This window comes from Rissa tridactyla, chromosome 22 (genome assembly GCF_028500815.1).
Source record: "Rissa tridactyla isolate bRisTri1 chromosome 22, bRisTri1.patW.cur.20221130, whole genome shotgun sequence".
Taxonomy (NCBI): domain Eukaryota; kingdom Metazoa; phylum Chordata; class Aves; order Charadriiformes; family Laridae; genus Rissa; species Rissa tridactyla.
The window spans coordinates 1,676,635-1,702,373 of record NC_071487.1 but is presented as its reverse complement, the minus strand read 5'-3'; the positions used below and the strand labels follow the sequence as shown (position 1 = coordinate 1,702,373).

Below are 25,739 nucleotides of genomic sequence, written 5' to 3'. Positions count from 1 at the left end.
AGAAGTCTGTTAATTTGGCACTTGTCTTAAAAATGAAATAATGTAAGCAATCCAGTAATTAGGTGTGTTGCCCTTTGGGTTTCGCTGGGGGGGGTGTATCTAAACACACATGTAGGAATGTGTGTTTAGCCATATAATGTGGTTACATGACTTATATGTGAGTGGTTGAGATTCCTGTTGGACTAAACACCTGCATCCAAGATGGTCCTTGTCCTGAAATATGAACCATTTAATTTTCTGGTCTCCAGCTCTCAAGAATAATCCTCTTTTTTTTTTTTTTTTTTTTTTTTCACGGACATCTCAGTTCCTTTTGAGGTGAAACGCAGAATTCACCAGCTAGGCCTTATCTTTTCATTGCAAATTTTAAAGGTTCAGAAAACAATAAAGATCTTTCATACTGTAGTAGCAGATATAGGTAAGGCTAGTAATATTAACCGTTGCTTTTCTTTTATTTCTTGCCTGAAAAACACCCCAGATCTCGAATTGAGACCAAATGCTTTAAATGTTGCCGTTGTTTTGCCATCGTAGAAGCCCTTCCATTAGAAAGCCTCTATTTCTGATGTCTGGGAGTGAGTGCAGGGCAAGAAGAGGTTGGGTGCCTGAACCAGACTGGTTTCAGGATGGAGAAGCTTACTTGAAGTGGAAAGAATGTTTTCTTTGCAGTATGCTGTGGATTTGAGGAGGAACCAAGCCAGTACTGAACACAGGTCATGAATGGTTACAGTGTAGCTTTGTAATGCCTTCCCAGAAGTCATGAGTTCCTTGGAAATGTACCCAGGCCACTGGTGGAATTTCATCAAACAGTGTATGAAAAGATCAAGAGGACAGTGGGGTCCCAGATTTAACAGTACTCCTGAGAGTGAACGTTTCAGTTGATTATACCACCTGCTTCCTAAACATAGTGGGCTTAAAATACAGTGGATTTGCCCCTGCTTGCTTGAAACAAGGTTTCCCACTATCGGATTGATGTTGAGGAGTGTTTTGTGTAGTTCCTTTGCTAAAGGTTATTGGTTTTCCCTTTCTTTGTATGGTTTCATAGACTGCTCCTAAGCTGCTAAGCCAGGGCAGAGGTGGGGCTGGTTGCCGAGACTTCTTCAGACTGGGCGATTTAAGACCCACTGACCTGCCTTGGGAGCTGCAGCACCCTGATGGCAACACCTCAGGACCTTCTCTGGACCTGATCCAATCTGCCTTCTACCAGGCTTTCAACAGCACTGCCAAATTAACTGCCCAGCTAGCCTTTGATTTTGGCTTTTCCATGTGCTATGAGAGGAGGCAGAGTTCCCACTGTGGAAGGCAGCCAGCGTGACAGCGTGTAAATCAACGGAAAGGTGCTGGAAGAGCTATGAAAAGATAGAGAGATAAGGAGTCCTTCCATGCTGTTCCCTCCAGTGTCATGCAGACCAGCAATTATCAAGTGGTGCCATTTGAGATTCATGTTGCAGAAGCCGCTACAGGTGCTATAATAAAACTGGAGTCTGCTTGAATTCCTGGACCCTGAGCAAGGCCCATGGCAACACTACGAACCCATTGTGGAGTCTGGAAACTGTGAACTGAGGCTGTTTTTACTAAAAAGGTAATTACTGGGCTTGATTTATGATCAAATAGAAGTTTTCAAGCGGCTTCTCAGTTCTGGTCCAAAAATCCATGAGCCTTATGTCATGTGGAGGAAACCCAGAACACAGAATTTTTTTTGTGTAGTTGTTAGCAAATGTTATTAAGAGAATGAAATGTTGTTGAACTATATCCTACAGCCTTTATTTCTGTATGAAGACACGGTAAAGGTGCTATGGGAAGCTTTCTGGCAAGTAAAAAGCGTTCCAATCTCAGAGAAGATACTAACTTATTAGGCCACCTTCCTGGCAGCAGATTAGTATAGGACTTCGCTGGAAGAGGTGATTGCACAAAGGATATGAAAAAGGTCTGGAGAGCAATAATTCTAAATAGCGCTTTAGTAATGATGTCATTTAAACAAAAAAAGTAATGTTAAACATTGGGCAATGAAGGCCTTTGGATCGAGAGCAACACGGGGCCACTAGCCAAAACGCAGAAGTTCTACAGCATGAGAAGTTGCACAGTGTAATAAAGAGCTTATGGAAAGTCCAAAGCATGCAAGGTCATGATGGAAAAGCCATACTAGAATAATCCTGAGGAGTGGCAGGATAAATAACCCAGTATTTCCTATGAGCGTGAGGTCTTACTAGGAAATGGAGGGGATGAAGGTATTGTAACTCTAGTCAAATAGTATATTCACTCATGATCAGTCCACGTGTCTTGAAGTCAGAGCCAAATCTTGGGCTAGCTGGAGCCCTGCAACAGCCCGAATGATCCTGAGCTGTTCTCTTGGGGCTGAAAACAAATCCAGTTATAAGCTGCATCCACCTCCTTTACTGAGGAAGCAGAAAGGCTGAAACAAAACAAGGGATATTATTCTCGTGGACTTGACGACTTGATGAACATCGGGAAACATCAAAACTATCATTTAAAAACTGTGTTGTTATAGGTTTTTTCTTTATGGAAGGACCCATTATGGTGCTGCAAGTGGTCTGAATTGATGAACGACTCTCGGGCTAGGGTATAGAGATTAGCCCTTTATTAGCAAGTACGTATTGTTTCAAACAAATTCCCAGTGAATTCAGCTATGAACAGCTGAAGGCCTGGTCAGCTTTGTAGAAGGCTGCACATGCCTTGCTCTTTTTTTCCTTTTTATACCATTTGTTCCATATTCCGCTAGAGGCCACCACAAACCTGATCAGAAAAAAAAAAAAAGAAAGAAAGGGAAGGGGCACCTGCAGCACTAAATGGGAAAAGCTCCTGTTTTATAGGGAGATTTAGAAGTGGAACTTGGATGTCCCTAGAAACAATTTCTCTTCCCGCTATGTTAGGAGTAACTCCCAGATGTGACTTGAAGCCAGCAAATGATCTCAGGCTGTGAGATCAGATTTTGCTGAGTATACAGGGTTAGACATGTTCATTACTCTTTCCAGAAGATCTCCTATCCAAACCATGCATTGATATTGGATTTCCTTGGGAAATATTGGCCTTCACGGTAGCCTTTACTGCTTTTGTGTATAGAGATTTAAAGTTTCAACATCGTCTCCTGCCTTGCCAGCAGAAAGTTGCTTTTGTCATTGCTATTTATTCACCTGAGGCGTGGGGTTCCTGGAATTGTGTGCGCTTTCCTGGAAGAAGTGGTGAAGGGTGTAATGGCTTGTGCAGAAAGCATTCAAAGGCTGAAAAGATGTCAAGGAGAGACAAGGCAGCTGGAGTTTAGGGAGAGCTCTCGGATTCCACTCTCATGATAGGTATTTCTCTGGCCGTCATTGTCTCAGGAACTCAATGTCACTTACACCCAAAGTGTTTTGGCTTGAATAAAGGTTAATGGAAGAAACTGACTGCTGTGCTAGGCAAGAGCAATTTGCCTTTATTGAGGGAAGGATTGCAAAAATACAGAGGCTCAAACTTCTTGTTTCCATGTGGAATTAAAATTAGAGTAATTCTGCGACCCTCACAATTAGGCTAAATATGTGTCCTTGCAATCTTTGGATGGGAAGAGCAGTTTAGGTGAAGCAAGGACTTACTCTGAATCTTTACACAGACCATGATTCTGAAAAATAGTGTGAAAAAAGATTGGATTTCCTTTTGTGGCTGTTTTTCAGCTCTGGGTGGGGTCAGGAGGAGGAATTGCCAGAAACCTCCAGAGCCAATTCATTCCTGTGAGATTTCTGGTCTGATATTTTCTTGAAAACTCAAGAGGTTTGGATTAGTCTCCAGGCTCCATCGTTCTGGAGAGCATCCCACCACTTATGAGCCTGTGTACATGCCATTTTTCCATTTCTCTAGGGGTGAAAAAAAAAAAAAAACAACCCATAGTCTGGATGATGTTGAATTTTCCTCTGACTTTATAAATGATGCACAAAGAAGCACAATTTTCGGATAAAGCCAGTAATCTGTAATGTCTCAGAGCTTATGAAAACAAAATGCGCATGTGAAAAGAGATGTATGATAAGATGAATTGACAGTATGCGCGCCAGGAAAAGCATGCATTTGGTAGCCAGTGACTTCTTTGTTTCCACAATCCTTGAGGTTGGTGAAACAAGCAGTTTCACAAATGCAGCTCTTGAATTGATTCTTTTGACTTGCATCTGTTAATAACTTTCAGTCGTCTGGACCAGGTAGCACAAATGATCCCTTCAGCTTTGCGAGAGCTGCAACTCAAATAACGTTTCTGAGTCATATGGGTGTGCTTTCAGGCCTGAGCGGGGAGATACTTCTGTGTGAGAATAGCTGAGTATTTAACGTTGTTATCTAACCAAACGTGAATGAGGGCTCAGCTGCCTGGCTCTGTGCTGTTATTCCTGTTTGAAAATTCATCTTCATATTGTATGAGATCTCTCTTTCGAGAGAGACAAAGTGCTCCTGCTTCTGAGGACGATACCTGTCCTTCCCCACCCCCAGAGCGTGGGCCCCGTGAACATCTTTGTCTATTCATTCCTGTGACAGCTGTAATTATCTTTGATAGAAAGCCTATGGAATGCCTCTGGCAAACATCGGAAGGGGGACAGCAGCGTGGAGAATGTACTGCCTTGTGATATAATGGGGTCTGTCTAGAAGATACCGGGTTTGTCATTCTCTGCTTATCCTTGAGAGGCTGGCATCCTTTTGTGGTCAAGATTTTGGGAACAATTAATGAAGGCATAAAAGGCAGTTTCCAGGAAGAAGATTCATTCTTGTTTGTTCGAAATGTAACAAAAGTTATTAATCAGTTGGAGTGGGGTATAGGCAAAAAAGATTGAGACAATGTTCCGCTCTACCGCCATCATAAGAGGAAGAATGATTTTTGTGGAATACTAAGGCTCTGCTATAATAATAAATCCATTTTCTTTTTTCATATTCAACATTCTCATTTTACATACGGATAATGAGACCATTTTAGAGAACAGCCTTGACAATCTGCTGGTGCTTCCTATATCCCTCTATTCTTTGTGTCCTCAGTGAATCTTCTAGTTATCCTGATTCCACTGCCATCGAAGAAAGTATCTCCACTTGAAGAATCTTCATTGTTATTCATAAAGGCTTTTCCCCCCATTTCCCTTGTGTAAGAAAAAGTCATATTTCTGCAGGCAAGTGTTAAACTGCTCATATTAAAACTGAACGTAAGTGTGTAGCCTCTTCCTGAGACGAGACAAAGAGTATTGCATTTAGTGATCAACTTGTTTTCCCCCTTTTCTGTCCCATCCGGTATTTTGAAGAGTTGAGTTTGGAGAACGCCATGGTCAGGCGTTCAGCATCCCCATAGCCAGGGAAGACGTGAGGGGGGATTAATAGAGTGTGATCTGTCTTTTCTTCCTCTTCATACAGAGGAAGTTAACTCTGATTTTCAACAGTGAAAAGGTTTATGTCTCCTGCAAACAGCTGACTGCAAATTACATTTTTACAGAGTACCTAAACAGTGGTCTTTTGATCACCGGTGTCCTGAAAAGACCTGACTGCTTGGTGCTGGTTTTGCTTATTTCCAGCTGTTAAATCACACTAGATATCTTCCTTCTGGTTTTTGGTGTTTGTTTGTTTGGTTTTTTTAAAGTGTAAGCAGTAGAGCTAATTGCTATGGAGAGGTTATGTGAAAAAGAGCAAATGGGAAGAAAAAAAATGGCCCCTGTTGCAGTCAGCAAGAGAGGAAATGTCAAGAGAACTATCATTAATCTTGAATCAACACTTATTAAAAAGCTACAGCTTTTTGCTGCATGTATCCAGGAGACCTGAACAGGTTTGCTTAATATAACTTTTGGCATGGAAAATTTCTTGATGTTCCCCTGAGATGTCCACAGAAAGGACAGCTTTGTGGTCTGTCTGAACACAGTTATTAGAACTGCTGCTCCAGCTTGTTGGGAAAGGTGACTTACCACTTCATACTTCTGAGGCAGAATAAACTGTGAAGTTCAGATTTTCTCTGTGGGTCTTTGGGATGTGACCATAGAAAGCAGAGTTCTGTCTCCCGTGAATGGAAGCTAACTATTCCTTGGCTCTCTCTATAAAAAGCAAGGTTTTCTCTGGAGTCCCAAGCCAAATGTTTCCCTTTTTTCCTGCTGTTCTGCACTCTGTTATGTATTTGGCTGTGCTCTCTGTCCCAAAGGTGTCTATGTTCTGGTGGTATTAGGTATGAATAGATTGTCAAGTTCCTTGGGATCTTCCTTGCTGAAAGGCGTGATGGAAAGTTGATCTTTTTTTGAAGCTGCATGTCAAAAGGCTAATGGCGTGTGCCAACTTGTGGGCAGAAGGCAGTAATTTGAGGACAGCAAATACTCATCTATGTAATACTTGTATATACGATACAGAAATAGTATTATTCATACACAGTATGTGCATTTATGTATAGCTACTGAACTAATCACGTGCAGACAGCTTCACGAACGTATCAGAATAGATTTCCAGGGTCCCTTAGGTTCAGTATTCTGCCTATGCTGGGGTCAATGCCAGATGTTTCTTTTGAGTTAATAAGTCTTGGTACATGATCAAAACCAAGTCAGTGCTCCCTAAGAGAGGCCCCTAGACTGTTAAAAAGTGTACGTGCTGTCTGCCCACCTCCATGTGTGATCTCAGAGCGCTGAGCACTTCCAGTCCCTTCTGTAATGAGACAATTCCTGTTTACACTCTTGCTGAAGACCCCTGGATTACACAATAAGAAGGTTTGACCACGGAGATGAATTATATACATCATTTAGGGGAAAAGAAAAACCAGTCTGCTTAGAAGAGCTTTTGTTTTTAAGGTTTGCCATCCTTCAGAGTTTTGGGAAGTGACTTGCTGCGTACAGAGCAATGAGTGAAAGCAATCAGTAAAACTGTGTTATTGTCATTATGTCTCTGGGAGGTGTCTTTTAGTAGCAAAAACCAAAAAGGGAGACCACAGCCAAAGCAGTTTTACTGAAAAAAACTGCATACTCTAAGCATTAATGATACTCCCAACAATAATTCCCAGCAAGACGTGATGGCTTAACCATCACATCAGTTTGCATCTCTCTTGGTCAAAACAGCCTTCAGTCTTCTCCTTTTTTCCAGTACAATTCAGTTAATTATTCCCAGTTCCCTCAATGAGTCTGAGCTCCCGCTGGCTCCTGGAGCAATAGTAGCTCATTGTTGCAAATGAGCTTAATCCAGTGTTAGAAGTCTTTATTGTCCCTAATAGAAAATGGCATGAATAGTAAAGGAAAAAATGTGAGATGTTTCCTGTAAGGTTTTAACAACTCTCCTGGGTGTATGATTACAACATATTCTGGGGAATAGTTTTGAGCAGGGTGGCGGTGGGGAGAAGGAGCTCTGGCAGCATTTTACACCCCCATCTGTAAGGCTCGTTACAGCGAGCTGCTGGAGAGGAAGGGAAAGATGGGAGGCAGCTCCTCTTGATCTGTACATGCCACTGCTTCTCAGCCCCTTGGGCTTCTGATTTGTTGTCGTTTGTCTTTGGCAGGCTCAAATGAGAGGTAAAGCAAAACTGAATGAGGGCTGATACGAAATTTGTGGGCCCTTTGGCCTCCTGCCCTCAGTTTTATAAAAAGCATTTCAGTTCCAGGTGTCTTAGTTCTCTTCAGACAGGATTATGTTGACACAATGTCTTAGGCATTTTGGAAGGGGTAGGATTATCAGTGTGGGACCCAAGAGCGCAGAACATTTGACAGTGCTGCGGCCTTTCGAGAGACAACAAATTAGATTATCAAAACTCAGCAAGCCACTGGGAAGTTCTGGACCACATTCTAAATGAAGGGCAATGCTCAGGGTGATCTTGTAGCCCTGTCTCTGGATAGACCTCGGACCTGTATTGTGGTTTTGTCACCACTTCTGTCACTGGCCTCGTCTCCTGCTGCTCCCGAGTAGACTCTCTGGATGGATCTACTGGTAACCAAGTAATCCAGTAACCGAGACTACCTGAACAGTCTGGGTTAGCATCATTCCTGCTTCCTGCTGCTCTCTGACTGTTGGAAGTTCAGTATCACATCTGTGATGCAACTGAACTGTGGTGTTCTTACTGTCTTACTGGACGCTTTTTATTTGTTGCTGGGCTATAGTTGTTTGTCATTTTCTTCTCTTGTAAAAGTGTAGCTTTTCTTGCTGGTGCTCCCCAGAGTTCCTGCGTCATCGCATGTCATTGTCTCAGCCAATGTGGGCAGAACATGTCACTTCGAGGAAGATGAGCCACTTATGCTGGTGGTAAGGCTGCCCAGACAATATGTAGTATCACTTATTTTAGATGAATGTGCATGTGCTTTTTTTTTGTTTTTTGAGTATCTTTCCCTGCCAATGTTTGTGAACAAAGATTCCCCTTCTTCAGAAAAGAAAGACGGTTTAGTTATTACAGTGCTGGCATGAGCTTTGGGCTTCCAGGTTCAATTTACTTGCATGGTGTGACCTAGTGCAAACTGCTTAGCTTCCGAGTGATTCCATTCCATGTCTGCAGAGCAGGAGTCTTCCTTCCTCAGAATAATAATGTGGAACTAAAAAGTCAGGGCATGTTGCTCTCTCATGGTTGGTCCCAGTTGGTTATCTTGTTGGGAGTCTCATTAGAGCGATCAAGAAACACGAAAACTTTGTGGGACCAGAGCTGCTTCCGACTCTTAGTAGTACCTTCCTAGGTCAGGTCCAGAGGTGCAGGGAATCTGTCTCGATGACACACTTAGACATTTTCACACTAGCACCTTTCTTTTCCCCCTACCCCAGTATTCACTGAATTTAAAAAAAAAAAAAAAAGAAAGAAAAAGGAGGTGATAAAGGCAGCAATTTCTTGATATGTGCTTGATGGCTTACAGATGTCTCCTGCTTATTGCATGTACATGTGTTGTGTTGGCTATTCAACAGCAAAAATATTGGAAAACCCCTACTCAGGTCATACTGATTCTAGTTACTATTTTTGGTTGGGGGTTAAGAGCTGAGGATAAAACAAAGAGTTTGAATGTGTTCTCGGCTCATCAGTCTCTTTTTTGTGGCATTCCTCTCTCAGACATTGGAAAGCATCTCTGCGCCTTTTTTCAGAAACCATTTTGCAGCTATTTTTATACACTAATGTTATGGTGTTTTGTGTTTCGTTGCATTCAAAACTCTAAGAAACTGTTCAGGGTAAAAACTGTGGTTGTGGCCCAGCTTTATGTCATTCTGCCTATTGCCCCAGTGAGTTGTGTAACTTTTTGGTTTTTAGCACATGTAAGTGGCTTTACTGACATGAGTCAAGTTCCATTAGTAGGGCAGAAAACAGCAAGAAGAATGAATGATAAAGTTAGCGTAGTGCACAACGGAGCCATGTCCATTTATTATATTTTGGAGGCTTGATTCTCTGTCATTGCAGTTTGCCATTGATTAAATGAAAAAAACATTAAAAGTACTTATAAAAGGTCTTCAGTGACCTTCAGTGCTTTGCTTTCCTGAGGAATTCAAAGTTAGAGACATAAACCAGACTGCAGCAAGCTATAACTCTTCAAACACGTAACAAACCACAGCCTTTAATGGATTATTCCATCTTGCAATGAATGAGCCATACAGGGAGGGGATGGGGATGTTCTTACCTATTGACTGATGGATTTTTCTGTATAATATTTGCATCACTTTAGCTGTTTATGTCAAATAATGACTCTGTCTTCCATAAAGCATTGGTGCTATTCTTTACATTAGTTAGTTAACACCTAAACTTTGTCACCTCAGGACTGCAAATAGCTCTAACAGATCATTTTGGAATCCTGTTTGTTGAGATTGTGTTTTAGCAACGAATGAAATAAGTATTTGTACATAATCAAGCTGTAAAATCATGTTTTGCAAACTTCTGAAAGCAGGTTTTTGTTTTGTCTGGAAGCACACAGTAGAAAGGTAGGACAAGACTGAAGAGTCTGTTGGCTGTTGGGCATCAGTGTCCAGCCCTCTTCCCAGTGTGTATCTTTGGAATCTGTAAATTTGAGACAATAGCATTCAACATAAGTACAAACTGAATAAAACCTGTGCTGTGAAATTCTGATGTATTGGGCTTCATGATCTACTCATGAGTGAAATAGAAATGACTATTGCATAAATGTGCCAGGTTGGTTCAACTTCAGTTGTAATCTAGCAGTTGACCACAACAGATAATATATCTTCTGAGTCACAGATAGTTTATGTATTGTGACAATTAACAAAAATCATGACTGATTAGGATTTAGTTGAGACTTCAAGGCTTTTATTTCTCTTAGAACTGACTAACTGTTGGCAGTCTGCAATGACTACCATCATTTTTCATCTCCACCTTTCTATATTGATTGCATACAACTTGGAAGCTGCAGACATTACCAGGCTCTTTTACAAAAGCACAGAATTGAAATGCAAGTTTTCAAATATATCGTGCTAGTTCAAAGGAGGGACTAATCTGCTCTCCAAGTCCATGGTAAATAAGAAAAGAAGCAATGGGCTTAAATAGCATCCCTCGGAAACATTTTCTAACAGCGGGAATATAAAGCCTTGGAAGGCTGCCTGGGGTGGCTGTGGTGGCTCCATCGCTGGAAGCGTTTAAGAACAGGGTAGAGATGTCTTTGTGAAGAGTGACATTGGTACGATTGATCCTGCATTGGGAGGAAATGGAGGAGATGTTTTTTGAAATCCTTACTGAACATCTTTTCTATAATTTGGTTTCTTGTGACCATAAATATATAAGAACCATTGTAAAACACTCAGCATACCATTTCAGAGGGTGTAGGTGTTTTTCACTTATTTTTAGAACTTGACCTTACAAGACTGAAAAATAACTTTTTCCTTCTGACTTTTGTCCTTCGCTTGGCAAAGATTAGTTAAAAACACGGAGATGGAAAATATTTAAACTTTAAACTGGTATGAGCTTTTCTTTTTGTTGTTTGTTTGTGTGCTGCTGTCATTTGTGATGTCAGCTCCAGTCAGGGAAAAAGGTGTAACTAACCTGGCACTGCACACAGTGCAAAACCACTTTTACACTGAAGCCCAAATAAACACTATCTGCTGCTCAGTTTTTCTTTTTTTTTTTTTAATCAGTAATGCTTAAAAAAATTACACTGACAAATCTGGAAGATGTTTCCCCATCAGATAATAAAAAGTTCAGATATATCAGCTACTTTTGAATTTGTCATTTTTAAACAGACACAGGCACCGAGAAATAACCAAGTCATGGCCAAACACCTTCTGATCTGCTACTGTGTGTTTAAGCTGCGTTAGAGTAGTGATTTACAGGGATTTCTAGCCCTCAGATCTGAATATAGAAAGGTATAAAATGAGTCCAAGGGAAATAAAAGGTAGGAATGACCTCACCCTGTGGAGACACCGTGTCTTGCTCAACTCTAGAAAGCTCTGGATCAGCTAGTGACATTTTAGTTTGCGCTGTTATTTTGCTACCGCCAATGTATAGAAATGATCCCAGAAATGTAGACAAAAGAGAGATGGCTTTGGGTTTCTAGAAGAATGTAAAGACATATTGATCACTGCCTTAATATGCAGAAGACTTATTTGTTCAAATATTGAAAATTGGTGTAATGCAGATTTAATATGCATTGGTTCATTTCATTTAGAATAAGTCAGCAATTATAGGCACTATTCTGTCACCGTGCGGTCCTGCACTAATTGTTGCTGAGGAAAAGGTTATTTCTTATCAGTGAACGTTCTTGATTTTACGAAGTTCGAAAACTTGCATCTTCCAAGCACTTACTCACAGTTTCCCTCTTGTGCTGTAACACATCAGCCAACATAAAGTTACTTGGCAGTAAGATGTGCTCCACCTGAGCATGTTCAGTATACTCTCCAGCCTCCACTAATTAACTCATTATTAGTGATTCTTTTGCAGAGGGGAACAGAGATGGTGATGTACTTGCAGATTGTCCACTTTGCAGACTGTCCGGCTTATCACAGTTCCCTTTTTCTCTTCCCTGTGAAGAGATCCAGGTTCGCTGCTGGTAGCCCGGAATATTTTAAATATTTGGGTGACTTGCAGCTTGTCCATACAAGGTGTTCTTCAGAAGAGAGGGGTTCACTCTTTTCCTTTCGTCCTTTGCAGTGACTCCAGGAGCTTGGGAGATTTCTTCTTATTATTGTCAATTGTTTGAGTTTCTTCAGTCTGTAGTAAAACCAAAGAAAATTATCTAACGTCTTTATAATATAGTTTTGATGAGTTAATTTGGATGTTAAATGATAGGTGTATTAGAAAATACAGTGAATTTTACACATAATGTGATCACCATTTTGTAGTATTATAAAAGGGCATGTGATTCTGGGCAGCTGAAAGTGTTCAGAAAAATGCTGAACTCCGTGCAGAGGAAGCAGGGCTCTTCTTGACAGTCTGCGAGAGCTCCTCCTGGATACGAGTACCGCTCCCTTGCTGGCTGGGGGTCACACTGGTTTGCAAGCCAATTTCACATGGTCTCCAAAATGGTTGTTTCTAGTCAGCCTACTATCTCTTCTCAAAAACTGGGGATTTTTGGCCCCTGAAACCTTAGAAACACAGAAGTATGCAGTTAGCTGGATACCGTACTTTCAAGCAAATTTTTTATTAGGTGTCTGACTTTAAGGGGTTTTTTAATGTGGTTTTGTTTGGGTTTATGTCCTGATATCATTGAGTAATACTTTGCTTAGGTAGCAGAAAATATCATTACTGCTCATATGTATTTTCTTTGTCTTGTATTGAATAGTTCTTTGTTTCTTTCTTTGGTTGTCTCATCATTCTATATGGACATCTATTTCTCCATAAGAAGCAAATCCAATGGCAATTGTTTCCGAGGTGACCTCACAAGTGACCCTTGTCCATTCTTCATTCCATGTGAGTTACATCTCTTGCTTTCTGGAGTTTTATGACTTCTCCCGACTTGAAACAAACAGACTTTTTCTGAATAGTTGGCAAGAACCTCGCTTTATTAATGACCTATCAGGCTTCTGTTGAAGTAATGTGTTTTTCCCTTAAAACTCTCCACTACCATAACAGGTACTAATGGGCTTCCTTGCTTGCCATCTAGCAGGGTCCTGGCCTGAGCAGTCTGCAAAGTGTGAATGCCTCTCTCACCTCTCGACGCCAGCACCTTCAAACATAAGCTGGACGGACATCAACCATCACTGTTTCAGGTGAAAGGCTCAGTCCCTGTAGGACGGGTGAAAGGGCATTTTTCATTCACTCCCCATTTGCTGCTATAAAATAAAAATTGTAAATAATATTTCACAGAACATCACTGGCAAAAAAAAAAAAGAATATTTTATCTTTAATAATCGGTCGCCATGGTTTTGATTTGTCCAGAAGGACCCAGAAATGCTAAACCCTGGGAAACTGTTGTTCTGAGTTCCAGCTAAACCGCTTTTGCTCACCACAAGTATCAAGCCCTCAAAGCTGATTTACCTGTGGGTTGACAGCAAAACGTCACTTGCCATGTGTAACACGAGATGGCATGTGCGCCAGACAAGCAGAATCATACCAGTGCCACCTAAGTAACACATGCAAATTAACTTTATTTTGCGTATAAATTTGCTTGGTGCAACAAAATGTAAAATCTGTCTGCTGCAGCATTCCTTTTATATAAAAGTAATACTATTTATTTGCTTACTTTAGCGAACAGGCATGCTCACCAGCGCCTGCAAGACTGCACCCAGTTACCTTGAAGAATTGTGCACAGCCACAGAGATGGGAAGGTTTTTCCTGAACACGGGAGGTCTGAGGTCGAAATGAGAAAAAAATCTTCTTGTAAATATCCAGGGATGCTGCTGCTCTAATGCTTTAAAGACTGAGCTACTGTTTCCTGGGGCTTTCCTGTCTGTGTTCCCGAGGGTGTTGTATGATCAACATACTGACAGATTTCACAATCAAACAGTGAAAATGTGTGATCAAGAATTTCACTGGTCTTCGGACTAACCTTTTTTGCAGGTCACAGTTTAACTTGCAATTTCCTTGATGTAGTAGCTTTAAGATTTTCTTTGGGCAGATTTTCCTTGGCTGCTCTAGATGGATTTCTCAATCCACTCTGTGTCTTCTGATGGAAAGTGCTGGATTGAGACTGACTGATGGAAAATGCTGGATTGAGACTCATTCCTTCACAGACAAGAAACAGCAAAGTCTAGCTTCCTTTCATGCCGTCACTTCTGCATTGCATCCTTCCTTTAGACAAGCCTGAGTGGGGGGTAATAAGAACATCAGCCTCTAAAGGCCAGTGCATTTACCCAGCCCCTCTCTGAAATAGCATGTCATAGCTCCTCTTTGGAGTTGGAAGATGAATCAATAATTCTACCCCAAGTGTGAGTGGTACAACTGTCTTTTGGGAGTTTAAAGAGCCTTTTCTGAAAGGCTAGTGAAGTCCAGATGTCTCATAGCTTTTGTGATCTTGTGAACAGTTTTAGAAGGAAAATCTGTGAGGGATAGGGCTATGAATCATCCGTCTACCCCGTGTCCATGAAGAAGAAATAAAAACCCCAATCCAAAAAGAATCCATTTAATTCTGGAATTTTCTGACCTATTTTGGTGCAAGCCGGTCTAAAAAAAAAAAAAATTAAACTACTCTCCTGATGAGTTTCTCATATTGTTTACTTTTGTAACGTTCTCTGTGGACTAGCAGCCAGAAATGACGTCCACCCCTCGTCCAGCATCAGAGAATAAGAACTTCAGAGGAAGGAATGCAACTTCATAAATAGCAAACCACAGACACTAATGGGGAGCAGAGGCAGACCTGCAGGTTAAAAATTCGTTGCAAGAGAAGCCCATACATCCACACTGCCTGAAGATTCAAAGATGATTTCGGCTCTAGCATTTGTTTTTCTCCTCTGCCTCTCTTGTCCTTTTTCATCATGTCAGCAGAGAAGAGTAGGTAAGTAATTTTAATTCTCTTTATATTTTCTGGACTCGTACGCTTTCTAGACTCCTGTGAACATTCTGTTTTGCAGAAGGGAATGAGGAAGAAGGTTAACATTTCAACTGCATCTACTGAAGCCTAAAAACAATGTTTAGGGATTTTGTAGTTTCAATATGAAACTTGAAGCTTAACTGTGTAAATGTTCAGTCTTAGGTTTTTCCCCAGTTCCCCTCCTGAGCAGTGAAGTTTTTTTTAAGAAAAACATTTATTCTAGGGTAACTGGAAATTTTGTTGTGTTTTGTAATGACCTGCAAGAGACACTTTACATTGATCTGCATTTTGCATGTGATTTAAGTTAAAAAAACAGATCATACAGAATGTCCTATAGCAGGACCCTTGGATATCCTCTCTGTTTGCGCACATAGAGCTCAGGGAAGCCTTGACTTCCAGGAATGTAGCCATGCCAAGCTCATTACAAACGTCCTGCTTCTCTGAACAGCCCGTTAGGGGAATGCTCAACCCCAAGAGGATCAGTGAGATGTGGCAGGCTCAGACTGTGTACCAGAGATTCAGGTGTGGGCTTGTGGGGACCGAATGAGTCCACGGAGAAGGATGCATAGTAATGCAAATGTCTGCAAGTGCATAGATTTCCTTTGGAAATCGCTCCTGAGTGTTTGAATCGTTGTTGTGAATTTCAATATTAAAAAAAATCCAAACTTTTCTTTTAAATTGCATCTTGCTGCTAGGGATGGAAAATTCTTCCCAGGGATAACGGAAGCTGCCTGAAGCCTTCATGCAGAGCTTATTCAAAACCTCTGTTTGAAGTTAGAAATTGTGGGCAAGATCCTTGTTTCAGTAAAATAAGAAACATCACTTTAATATAGTCTTTCTGTCTTAGAATGACACGTTTGTGGTACTTTCAATTGAGTTCCCAAACCAAAATGTATTGGAGAGCTTACAAATATTCAGCAAGTCCTATTGGTTCTGTGTGGTGAAGGTCCCTGGGGCTTTCAGGCTCATTTGTCACATGCGAATGCCGAAGTTGTTGTATTTAGTCAGTAGCGTGGGCTCACATCCTGCCTTTGGCACCGGCAAATTCTTCACGCTCAAGGAGGCAGACCCCTAAATCCAGCTAATTTTCCCCGGAACACACAGAGCCGTTTGTAGAAAATAGCAGTATTTCCCTCTTCCTAAAGGTTTACTTACATTGTAGACAAGGTGTGACTTCTGTTAGAGGATTGATTAATCTAGAAAAAAATTAGAGAAATGAGGTTGTACTTTCTCATGGCAGACAGGAGAAATCCAGAGCTGAACTTTGTGTCCAATTGTCTTTAAGTGGTTCGTTTTCTTAAAATTTACATAATTGTAGAAACAATGAGCTGCTTCCATTCATTCTTCATGAGCAAAGCTGGAGCGTAGACTAGATTTTTTAGCATGTCTCAAAGGACCAGGCAAGCCTAGAGTCTAGCAGATGGGAGGGAAAAGTCATGTTAATCTGCCCTAGATGACCCTGTAGGATGATTTATATCCTCGGTTCAGCATAGCTTAAACAGGATTTTGCAATGCTGCATGGATGAGCAGATGTGTCCTTTGTGCCCCAAAGCCACTACACGGCAATTTGAAATTGCCGCTACCCGAAAAAGAACCCATCTCCAGCAAGAAAGAAGTCTGTACCTTGAGAACAGGCGAGGCAACGGCTGATGTGCCGGTTTTCCACGTTCAGTGCTTGGCAGCACGTTTGGGATAGACTCAGCAAAGAGCGTTCCTTTAGCGGTGCCCTTCATAGCAGCTTCCACGGCACTGAATTATTAATTTGCTTCTTTTGGCAGCAAAGCCTTCCTATGTGTGAACTGGAGAGACCCTGCCAGATTAACAGCTACCACAACTGCCAGACTGCCAGGCCAATTTGTTTGCTGAGGGGTAACTGTTCCCTACCTGACGGGCATGGCTGATTATCGCTGTCTGAATTTGCCCAGGGCAAATTCTACCCTACGTGCAAGTCTCTGCTCTTTCCAGCAAGCTTCTAGTTAGGAACTGGCAGAGACCGGTGTGGAGGAGTCTGTATCTTTAATATTAAGCTGAAGTTAACAATATCAGTCGGTTTGTACTGCTAATGGCTTTTCTTTCTTTCCCAACCACTTTGGGGTTTTTTTAGGAGGGGAAGTTGGGCCAGAAATGCTGGAAGAGATGAGAGAAACTAACCGTGTGCTAACGGAAGTTCGAGACTTGTTGAAACAGCAGGTAAGTGAGAAAGGGACCTAATTCCTTATATGCTGCATAAGAGAGATCACAGAGTCTTCTGCCTTATGTGCCGAGTTGTGGAATTGCGGGAGAACTTCTTCTGCATTAGGTGAAATGAGCAATAGAATTATTGCTCTGGAAACCAGGATTGAGAGGTGGTCTCACAATTGTGTCTGTAATTCTGAGAGAAAGTGGATTCATTTGAATTACGAATTCTGCTGCTTCGAACCATGTCTGATGAAAACAGTGTACATGGAAAACGGGCTCTTAAAAAAAGACATGCACGCACATTGCATATATATTTAACTGGAAAAACAAGTCACTTTTTCCTTGGTTTTGTGGGCTCATGAAATCAGTAGAGAGTCCAAACTTGGAAGATGGAAGAGACCTTTCAGCCACCCATTAGGGTCCTGGAAAGGGAAGTCATAGGGAGTCTAAACAAGCTCTGCATTCACTCTTTCCTCTTGTTGTTTTAATCCTAAGCCTTTCTGGCTCCAGTAGCTTCTTAGAGAATTTGGAACTTCTTGGGTGCTTAGATCTTTCCCCATTTTAACGAGGAGATGGTGGTTTGTCTGGTCAACTCTCTTTTAAGTCTAGAAAAAGGTTCCATTCTCCCTTTATCCACTCTGGGAGCTGGGGGCAGCAGCCTCTGCCTGCCAGATAATTGGAGTGGCAGACAGGTCTCTGTGCCAGTGCAAACTGGGCGGCCTCTAATCTGCAAAAACATCTGTTGCATTGAGTTACTCTCACATTTCAGGCTGCTGCATAAATACCCAGTGTTTACTAGGAATCAGGTCAGACATGGCTCCTGGCAGCCTCGAGCAATGATTTCCAGTGTTCCCTTCCAGCCTAGCACTGCTTCTCCATACAGGTTTTCTATTTGTTCTTTCTCTCGCTCTTGCCACCTACTTTTTTTTTTTTTTTTTTTTTTTTTTTTAAAATCTGTGGCCTTTTTCTCAACGGCGCTTTCAAAAAAAACTCTTCCTCAGAAGAAAAACTTGCATATACAGCTGGAGAGCCAAGGTGGCAGTTCATAATTTCTTAATCTGTGTAAAGATTTTCTAAAACTTACTTTTCCTTGATTCAGCATCTCGGGATGTTGGCAATAAGGATGGCAAAAGGCGTAACAATAAAAGGCCAGATCTACCTACTCTCCTGAGCCGAAGGCTGAAGGATTCTTGGCGCAAAGGAACCACGGATATTAGTTCTCTGAATTCTCCCCTCTGCTCTCTGTTGCCCACTTCTAGTGGGAGATGTTCTGAGGATTTGGGTTAGATCTACCTCTGCGTTAACTATTCAAAATACATGACCCCAGTCTGTGTTGGAGAGAAGAGAGAATCTAACATAGAATGAAAACTTGCTCTTATACATGGGAGCTGGAGCGAGACACAAGTAGAGAGCCATAAAAATGTAAGCTTGAGACTGCCATGCTTCCTTGTGCCTGTCCCATATTCCTTTCTTCACCATGGAACAGCATCTTTGCACTCCGGATGCTACAGGTTATCTCTTTACCGAAGTAAGCTTGAAGGAGTAGGAGCCCAAAGGAGATCAGGGGAAGTTTGGAGGGAGGAGCTTTTGTGAATAGATTCTGAATATCCTCATGGCAAGGGCATTAGGGCCAAAGAATGCCATAAGCAATGTCAGAGATTATTCATATATCTGCAAAAACGGCTCACAGGGGAGCCCCTCCTGACTTCACCTGTGCGGTGCCTGGCCTGCAGATAAAGCAGACCTCTCTAGGGCTGCTAGTTCAGCATCTTCTAGAGTAGGAGACCCAAATAAAGTAGATTTCTCTTTCTCTATGACACTTGTTTCTGTGTATTCAAGTGAAGTGTTTCCTGCATCTGTGACAGAACATTATTATTATTGAGTTAGTCTGTAGAAACACTACGGTAGGGCGTGACGTACAGCAGGGAATAGAAGCCACCTCAGCTTCTAGAAGGTCTGCAGCATAGACTTTGGGGTACGAGTTAATTTGTTTGTAAGTAGCTATGTAGTCTCAGAGAGACACCCTGTTTTCTGGCAGTGGGGCTATTAGTTTGCGTAGGATCAAAATTCAGCCTTTGGCTAAGTGGTGGTTCTTGTTTTCTTCTAGATTAAGGAGATAACATTCCTGAAGAATACAGTCATGGAGTGTGATGCCTGTGGTGAGTTACTGCGATGAGTCCTATATTCAACTGCCTCCTCTAAGTCCGTCACACCTTTGTAGGTAAAATGTAGTAAAATGCCACCTGTGACCATCTCCCCAAAGGAAAAACACGTTTCACAATTATCCCGAGCGTCACAGGATAGTAATATTAGTGATGCTTTTTTTCCCCGCAACATTCTGCACGCATGGACCAGTGTTCCGTGCTGTTCTCGTGGTTCAATGGCAGCTGAAGCTATTACCTGAGCAAGGGGCGCAGCAGCAGCCTGAAAAAGCTCATCTTTCCTTCCAGCAAAACCCCAGCATTCGCTTACTTCCACTATTGCTGAAATAAGCTTTGTTAGTGGTTTTGTGACATACCACGCTGTACTTCTCAGGGTAGCTGCATTCTGCTGCGGAAAGCTGCCCAACCACGTCTCCTACTAACACAGCCCATGGCTGATGTTAGAATTGCCTGGGAATGCACACTGGGTATCCTGTGGGATATGGTTGGCTACTCCTGAGCTGCAAGTGGAAGAGAACATCACCCCCAAGAGGCATTGCTCTGATATTCCTTCCATCCTAGTGCTGCCACCATCCAAGCTAAGAGGTTGTTTACAGACGATTCAGGAAACAAGGTCATAAATTTTCCCATATAAATCTTGCCCTCTGCTCCCCAGTAAATGGTTTTTTTCGAGACTGGAACTTACTTCCAATATATCTGGCTTTCAGAAGGCATGGTTCTTGGAGATGCTCTATTATTTGCCAGTACACTCAAAGGGTGGAGCAGTAACCATTTCTGCATTTGGAGAGATGGTACTTCTGCTGGAAAAGACATTAGCCAAAGCTTTTGGGACCCGTAGTACAGAAATGCATTCATCCACAGAAATTGTTTTAATAATTTGCTCGTAAAACTGTCCTGAACTTTCTCTCTGTTACTTGATTTCTGCCTTCCCCACTTGCACTTCTGCTTTATATGTGTTCTCCCGTACTCCTTACTGTAGAATTTGAGCGACTTTTAGTCATGCATTGAACAACGTGACTCACAGCAGTCGTGTGCTTCGCTCATTATTTCTCAGAAAGAGAAGCATGAAGAGAGAAGGCCTTGTTTTTAGTGAAGATTTTGCTGCTGGTGGCAGTAGAGTGTTGGTTTGGTTTTGTTTTGTTTTGTTTGGATTTTTTTTATGTTGGGCTTTTAAGCAGGAAAGAGCAGGAGCAAAAAGTGTCCTTGCCACTTGGAGTAGTGGGTGTGGGAGACTCATGACAATTCTAGATTCTGGGAAAGTTTATTCAGTCTTGAATTGGCCTTCAGTGAAGTTTTGTGTTCCATACAGATTAATTTTGCAAGTTTGCTTGTGCTGTGGGTCAGGTCGTGAGGATAAGGACACAAACCTGGCATTTGGCCTAAAACTTTACGGGAAGCTGGTGTGCAGCGGTGTGGGGACAGGCTTAACCTGTCTTCAGAGCGCAGAATAGGACTGCAGTACCATTTTATACGGGTTAGAATCTCCTACGCATCACACAGTACTTCACGCTTAGACCGTATTGCTGTAGTCCAGCCTAGAAGGGATGAGTGCCCAAATAACAGATTGGTTTCTTATCTGCCAGGACAAAGTGAGGTTTCCAGCCCTCTGGAGATAATGGGTAGCATGTTATGCATAACATTATGGCATGAGAGCCTTATGTGAGCCTGATGGGAGTTATTTCTGCCGCAGACCAAGCTGACCTGTTTGCACAGACCATGCCTGCCTTCTAGAGCGGAGATTTTGGCTGACAACCCTCCACAGTGCTTCCCAGTTTTAAGGACGTGCCGTGTGGGTTCTGCGTTAGCCAGCTGAGTCCATAGCACCAGTCAGGTGTAGTTGTAGAGGAACCAGGGAGAAAACTGATCTCTGGAACTCCAAAAGCAAGGGCATTACACCAACGAGGAGGACAGCACGCCAAGAGTTTTGGACTGGGAGCTAAGACTTCTGGGGTTTTCTATTTATTTTTTGTCTGCTGTGACTCAGAAATCTGTCATGCTGCTGCTTCCGGCTTCATTTTTCTCCATTTACAAAATAGAACCACAACTGTTCAACCCTCAGAAAGGATGCGAGGAAACGTCCTGTGTGTGAAGCACACTGATATCTTCTGAGATGACGGGACCACCTGATGATGGTCTCTGGCAGTGACAGCTCTGTTTTTAACGTTCCTCTTGTCCCCTAGGCATACACACGGAGGCGACAGGCCCTGTCATCACCGTGACACAGTTTAACAGATGCCTCCCAAACCCCTGCTTCCCTGGAGTGGCCTGCACTGAGACCGGCACTGGCTTCCGCTGCGGACCCTGTCCCCCAGGTTATTCAGGCAACGGGTCCCACTGCACAGATATCAATGAGGTAAAAAACAAGTAGGACAGGCTGGAAGTTACAAAACTGGCTTGTTTTTCTTGGAGTGTTGCAGTTTTGTCTTGTGGTTATAAAGAAAAGCCTCGCAATTCCCCCTAGGAGCTGAAGTTCAACAGAAACATCATTTCACTGGAAGGAAGTCTGTGTCTCACCCTCCCTTAAGCTCTGTTCCATGTCAGTCTAGGTATTTCTTTCTAAAAGATACACAGGCTCAAACAAAATAAATCTTTTGGTTTGTACCACACAGGAAGGTGAGTTTGGAAGACCAGAACAGTCCCTTTTGGTCTTACAATCTTTTGAGCTGACAGCTGATGACTTGTTAGAGATAAGATTTATTACGTGTGGAACAGAATCAAATGCTTCCCGAATAGTCCTTTATACAATAAATCTTACCGCGCTACTCGTATTGCTTTACCTCTGCCATTAAATCAGACCTTGCTAGGCAGATAGTTGAAATTTTTTACTAGAAAGTGTGGCATTCCATCAAGTTTACTCTCTCTGTGTATCAAAGCTTTACTCAACCATTAATTTTGCGTGTCCGTAAGACTCCTTAGTTCTGTGGTTCCCAAAGATAGTCCTGTGCGCGCTGATTAGTTCACCACACAACTGTTAGTGTCTTGCAAAGCCGTATCAGCTCTATAGCATTTCAGTTTAAAAACCTGATGAAGTTAAAAGGATCGATGAGAGATCTTGAGACTGATGATATTCTGTTAGTCACCAAAACGTGGGAACCGCTGTATTAATGTAAAGCGTCTGACAGGACAAAGCATAAGAAGTCAGTGAAAATAATAAAATTTTGGAGAAAATAAAGCAAGCATTAGTAGCAACTTTGGAAAGAAAATTGCTTCCCAGAGTAGTAAACAAACAACTGCTCTTGTCTTTCAAAAGCAGTGTAAGAAAGTATCCAGTTCTCTGGATTCAGAGACTGCCAGGAAGGAAAGCGTGAAGTGAAGCCAGCTCTCTGCCTGGGCAATTGATGTCACCTGAGAAGAATTAGTCCTGAAAGTTGACTTGTTTTACTTGTCTGCACATATTGGAACTTGGGAGAAGAACTGAGCTGGGGAAGCTGCGTTTTCCACTTGCAAGGAAAGCCAGGAACTTCTACGCGTTTTTGTTTTCTTCTTTGCAAATAAAAGCACAATAGCCGGGGCTCACCCAGCAGGGCCTGCTTTGAGAGCTGCCTTCAAAGCCGGCCTTGAGCGAGCCTGCCTCACAGTTCCACACAACCTCTATCTTGTTTACAGTGCAACGCAAACCCCTGCTTCCCGAAGGTCCAGTGCATTAACACCGCCCCTGGCTTCCGCTGTGATCCCTGCCCTCCCGGCTTCACTGGGCAAATGGTGGAAGGGGTTGGACTAGCTTACGCCAGGGCCAACAAACAGGTAAGGCCCAGAAACTTTTCTGTCTCCTTCAGAAGCCATTCATTCTTTCCCCTCTGTAATTGTAATTCAAAGGTCTTGGAGCCTTCAAAGAAATGGGAGGGAAATGCCAGACGACTGCGTTGTGTTGCCGTGAAGATGGATGCAGTGAGAGGAGAGACTTGCCAAGGATGTCCCGGCACATCAACAGCAAAGCAACCTCTGCTCCAAGACCTTACCTCTGCTGCATTTATGCTGGACAGAACATTATGTCCCCGACACCTTTGTGGCTGTGAAGTCAGCCTGGGGAATCCTTCATAATAGGACACAGAAGAGTTGATGCAGCTACTGCACCCCCCCGCCCCCCGCTTCCCCGACAGCTATAGACAGATTAAAGTAAAAAAACCCACACCACCCAGTCTTAGTACGGTTTATAAGAATATATTGCCAAAAGCAGAGATAGCATGTGGCTTGTGTTATTTAGAGAGCTGCTAGCTGGTCACAGGACGCAGTCTTTGACCTTCTTGCTCCATTGACTCTCTTCTATCCTTTTACAGTAAGGAGATACTCTGACAGCTCAGCTCAGAGCTAAGCTGTTTTGCCAGGCTGAAATCTCTGGTGACTGTGTAGGGGGTGAACAGCTTGCCTGGGGTCAGGAGTGTTGCTGGGATCTGGCTCGAGCTTGTCTGAAGGAAAACTTTGAGCTGTGGGTCCTAGTAAGGTGTGTCAGGGGCTTTGCTTCTGCATCTAGTGATGCCCTAATTCTGTAATCTGATGTGGTATCTGCTTAAGAGTGAAGTTAATGCCTATTTTGTTCTCCCTGGGCAGGTTTGTACTGACATCAATGAATGTGAGACAGGTGGTGCCAGAAATTGTGTCCCAAACTCCATCTGCATCAATACACGGGTAAATATGACTGGAAAGCCTTGTGTAGATCTCTCTTCCCCAGGCTCTGTGGCCTCTGTTAGCTGTGGCGATCGATCCAGCTGCTGAGGAAGGTTACAGCCAAGGTTTGCCAGGACTCATATTATAGTTAATTCCCTGTTGCTTTTTCTTGCAGGGATCCTACAAGTGCGGGGCTTGTAAACCTGGCTTTGTTGGGGATCAAGTCAATGGCTGCAAGAGCCAGGCAGTGAGACGTTGCCCTAACGGTGAAATTAGTCCATGCCACGAGAAAGCACAGTGCATCGTGGAGCGCGACGGGTCCATCTCCTGCGCGGTAGGGTCCAAACCTCCCTGTGATTGGGATCTTGCTCGCTCTGGCTTCCCTTGCGCTGTGCTTGCTCTCCTGGGTCTGCCACTGCCCTCTCCTGGAGAGCAGCAAGCCTTCCCGACACAGACCTGCTCTCCTCCACCCCCTGAGCCCCAGCACTAGCTCTTCCCGTGCTCTCTGGAGAACCGGGCTGCTCCTGGCACCTCACATCCACTGTTGGTTGGTTGGGTTTTTTTGCCCGAAGCGCTACAAATTTATCAGTCACGGAGCATTACACGCAGCTGGGCAGGGAGAAGCGCCGTTCAGCAACCTGCTGGAGCCAAGACGTTTTGCTGCTGCATCTGTCTTTGTAATTTCAGGAACAAGCAGAGAGCTTGTATGAGCTACTTAAAATGCTGTTTACAGCGTAACTGTTTCTTCCAGACAATATTTTTCCTGTAGAGCATTGTGTACCTGGATTTGCAATGTTTTGTGCTGGTTCTCATGTAAAGCCTTCAATTTTGGAGGCACATGGCCATCAGGGGACTCAGCGGCAGCCTCATTTTGTTTATCTGCTGTCTTCCAGTGCCTCGTGGGGTGGGCAGGGAACGGCTACGTCTGCGGGAAGGATACAGACATTGACGGAGTCCCTGATGAGAAGCAACGCTGCTCTGACAAAAAGTGCCGCAAGGTGAGATGCAGTTGTCTCATGTTTAGCTGGAAATGGTATGTCAGAGGAATGCCTCACCAGAACCGGGCAACTCTGACTTGAGGGCAGGCCCTGGGTGGTGGCGAGACCCTGCCCGGCCTTCAGAACTCCGGCTAAATGACACGCATGGCTTGCTAGCAGGCCCTTTGTCGCTCTCCTTTCAGGATAACTGCGTGACTGTCCCCAACTCTGGCCAGGAGGATGCAGACAGGGATGGAATTGGAGATGCTTGTGACGATGATGCTGACGGAGATGGGATATTAAATGCTGAGGTTTGAATTCCAATACTTAAGCCCTGACATACCTAAATGTACCCAGAGGGCCTCAAAGCAATTGCCTGCACCCTTAATGTGAATTTCGAGAACCTGCAGGTCCCAGCATGCAATGTTTCCTTTTAATCTGAAGGCTCTAAAAACAAGCAGAGAGGAGAGAACATCATGGCACTGAAGGGACTTTACAAGTCGCGGTCCTCTGAGAGTTAGGGACTCTCTCCCGCTTGGGCAGGCACCGGCTGGAGATATTTTCAGGTGCTATTGGTATCCCCTGAACAGGCAGTGACCAGGCTGGATGGAGGAAACCAAGACTGGCCGCAGACGGGCTTCTCAGAGCAGCTGGTCACGTACCTCAGCACTTCTGTCTTTCCTTGCATGCTCCTTTCCCCTCAGCCAGGCCCTCTCTCCCGCAGGACAACTGCGTGTACACACGCAACGCAGACCAGCGCAATGCAGACAAGGACAACTTCGGCGATGCCTGTGACAACTGTCGCCAAGTGAAGAACAACGATCAACGGGACATTGATGGCGATGGGAGGGGAGATGAGTGTGACGATGACATGGATGGAGACGGTAAGAGCAGCTGGAGAGCAGCCTCAGAGGGGTGCGTATATACTGAGCTAAGAACCAGAAAGCTCTTCAGCACGCAGCTAGAGATCCTCACAG

At 43.2% G+C, this 25,739-nt stretch overlaps 1 protein-coding gene across 2 annotated transcripts in view; it reads left to right on the top strand.

Annotated features, from left to right (window-relative positions):
• COMP (cartilage oligomeric matrix protein) overlaps positions 1 to 25,739 on the top strand; it is a 32,131-nt gene that overhangs the window by 1,303 nt on the left and 5,089 nt on the right. Inside the window, exons 2-13 of one of the 2 annotated variants that reach the window (XM_054181680.1) lie at positions 12,717 to 12,781; positions 12,975 to 13,080; positions 13,559 to 14,804; positions 16,945 to 17,030; positions 19,126 to 19,177; positions 21,361 to 21,533; positions 22,787 to 22,924; positions 23,729 to 23,806; positions 23,961 to 24,119; positions 24,679 to 24,783; positions 24,966 to 25,073; positions 25,487 to 25,646. In XM_054181680.1, coding sequence (XP_054037655.1) covers positions 14,729 to 14,804; positions 16,945 to 17,030; positions 19,126 to 19,177; positions 21,361 to 21,533; positions 22,787 to 22,924; positions 23,729 to 23,806; positions 23,961 to 24,119; positions 24,679 to 24,783; positions 24,966 to 25,073; positions 25,487 to 25,646 — 1,135 coding nt within the window. In that variant the 5' untranslated portion in view covers positions 12,717 to 12,781; positions 12,975 to 13,080; positions 13,559 to 14,728. Of the gene's footprint in view, positions 1 to 12,716; positions 12,782 to 12,974; positions 13,081 to 13,558; positions 14,805 to 16,944; positions 17,031 to 19,125; positions 19,178 to 21,360; positions 21,534 to 22,786; positions 22,925 to 23,728; positions 23,807 to 23,960; positions 24,120 to 24,678; positions 24,784 to 24,965; positions 25,074 to 25,486; positions 25,647 to 25,739 lie in introns of those variants that run through there. The other variant, XM_054181682.1, reaches the window with a different exon arrangement.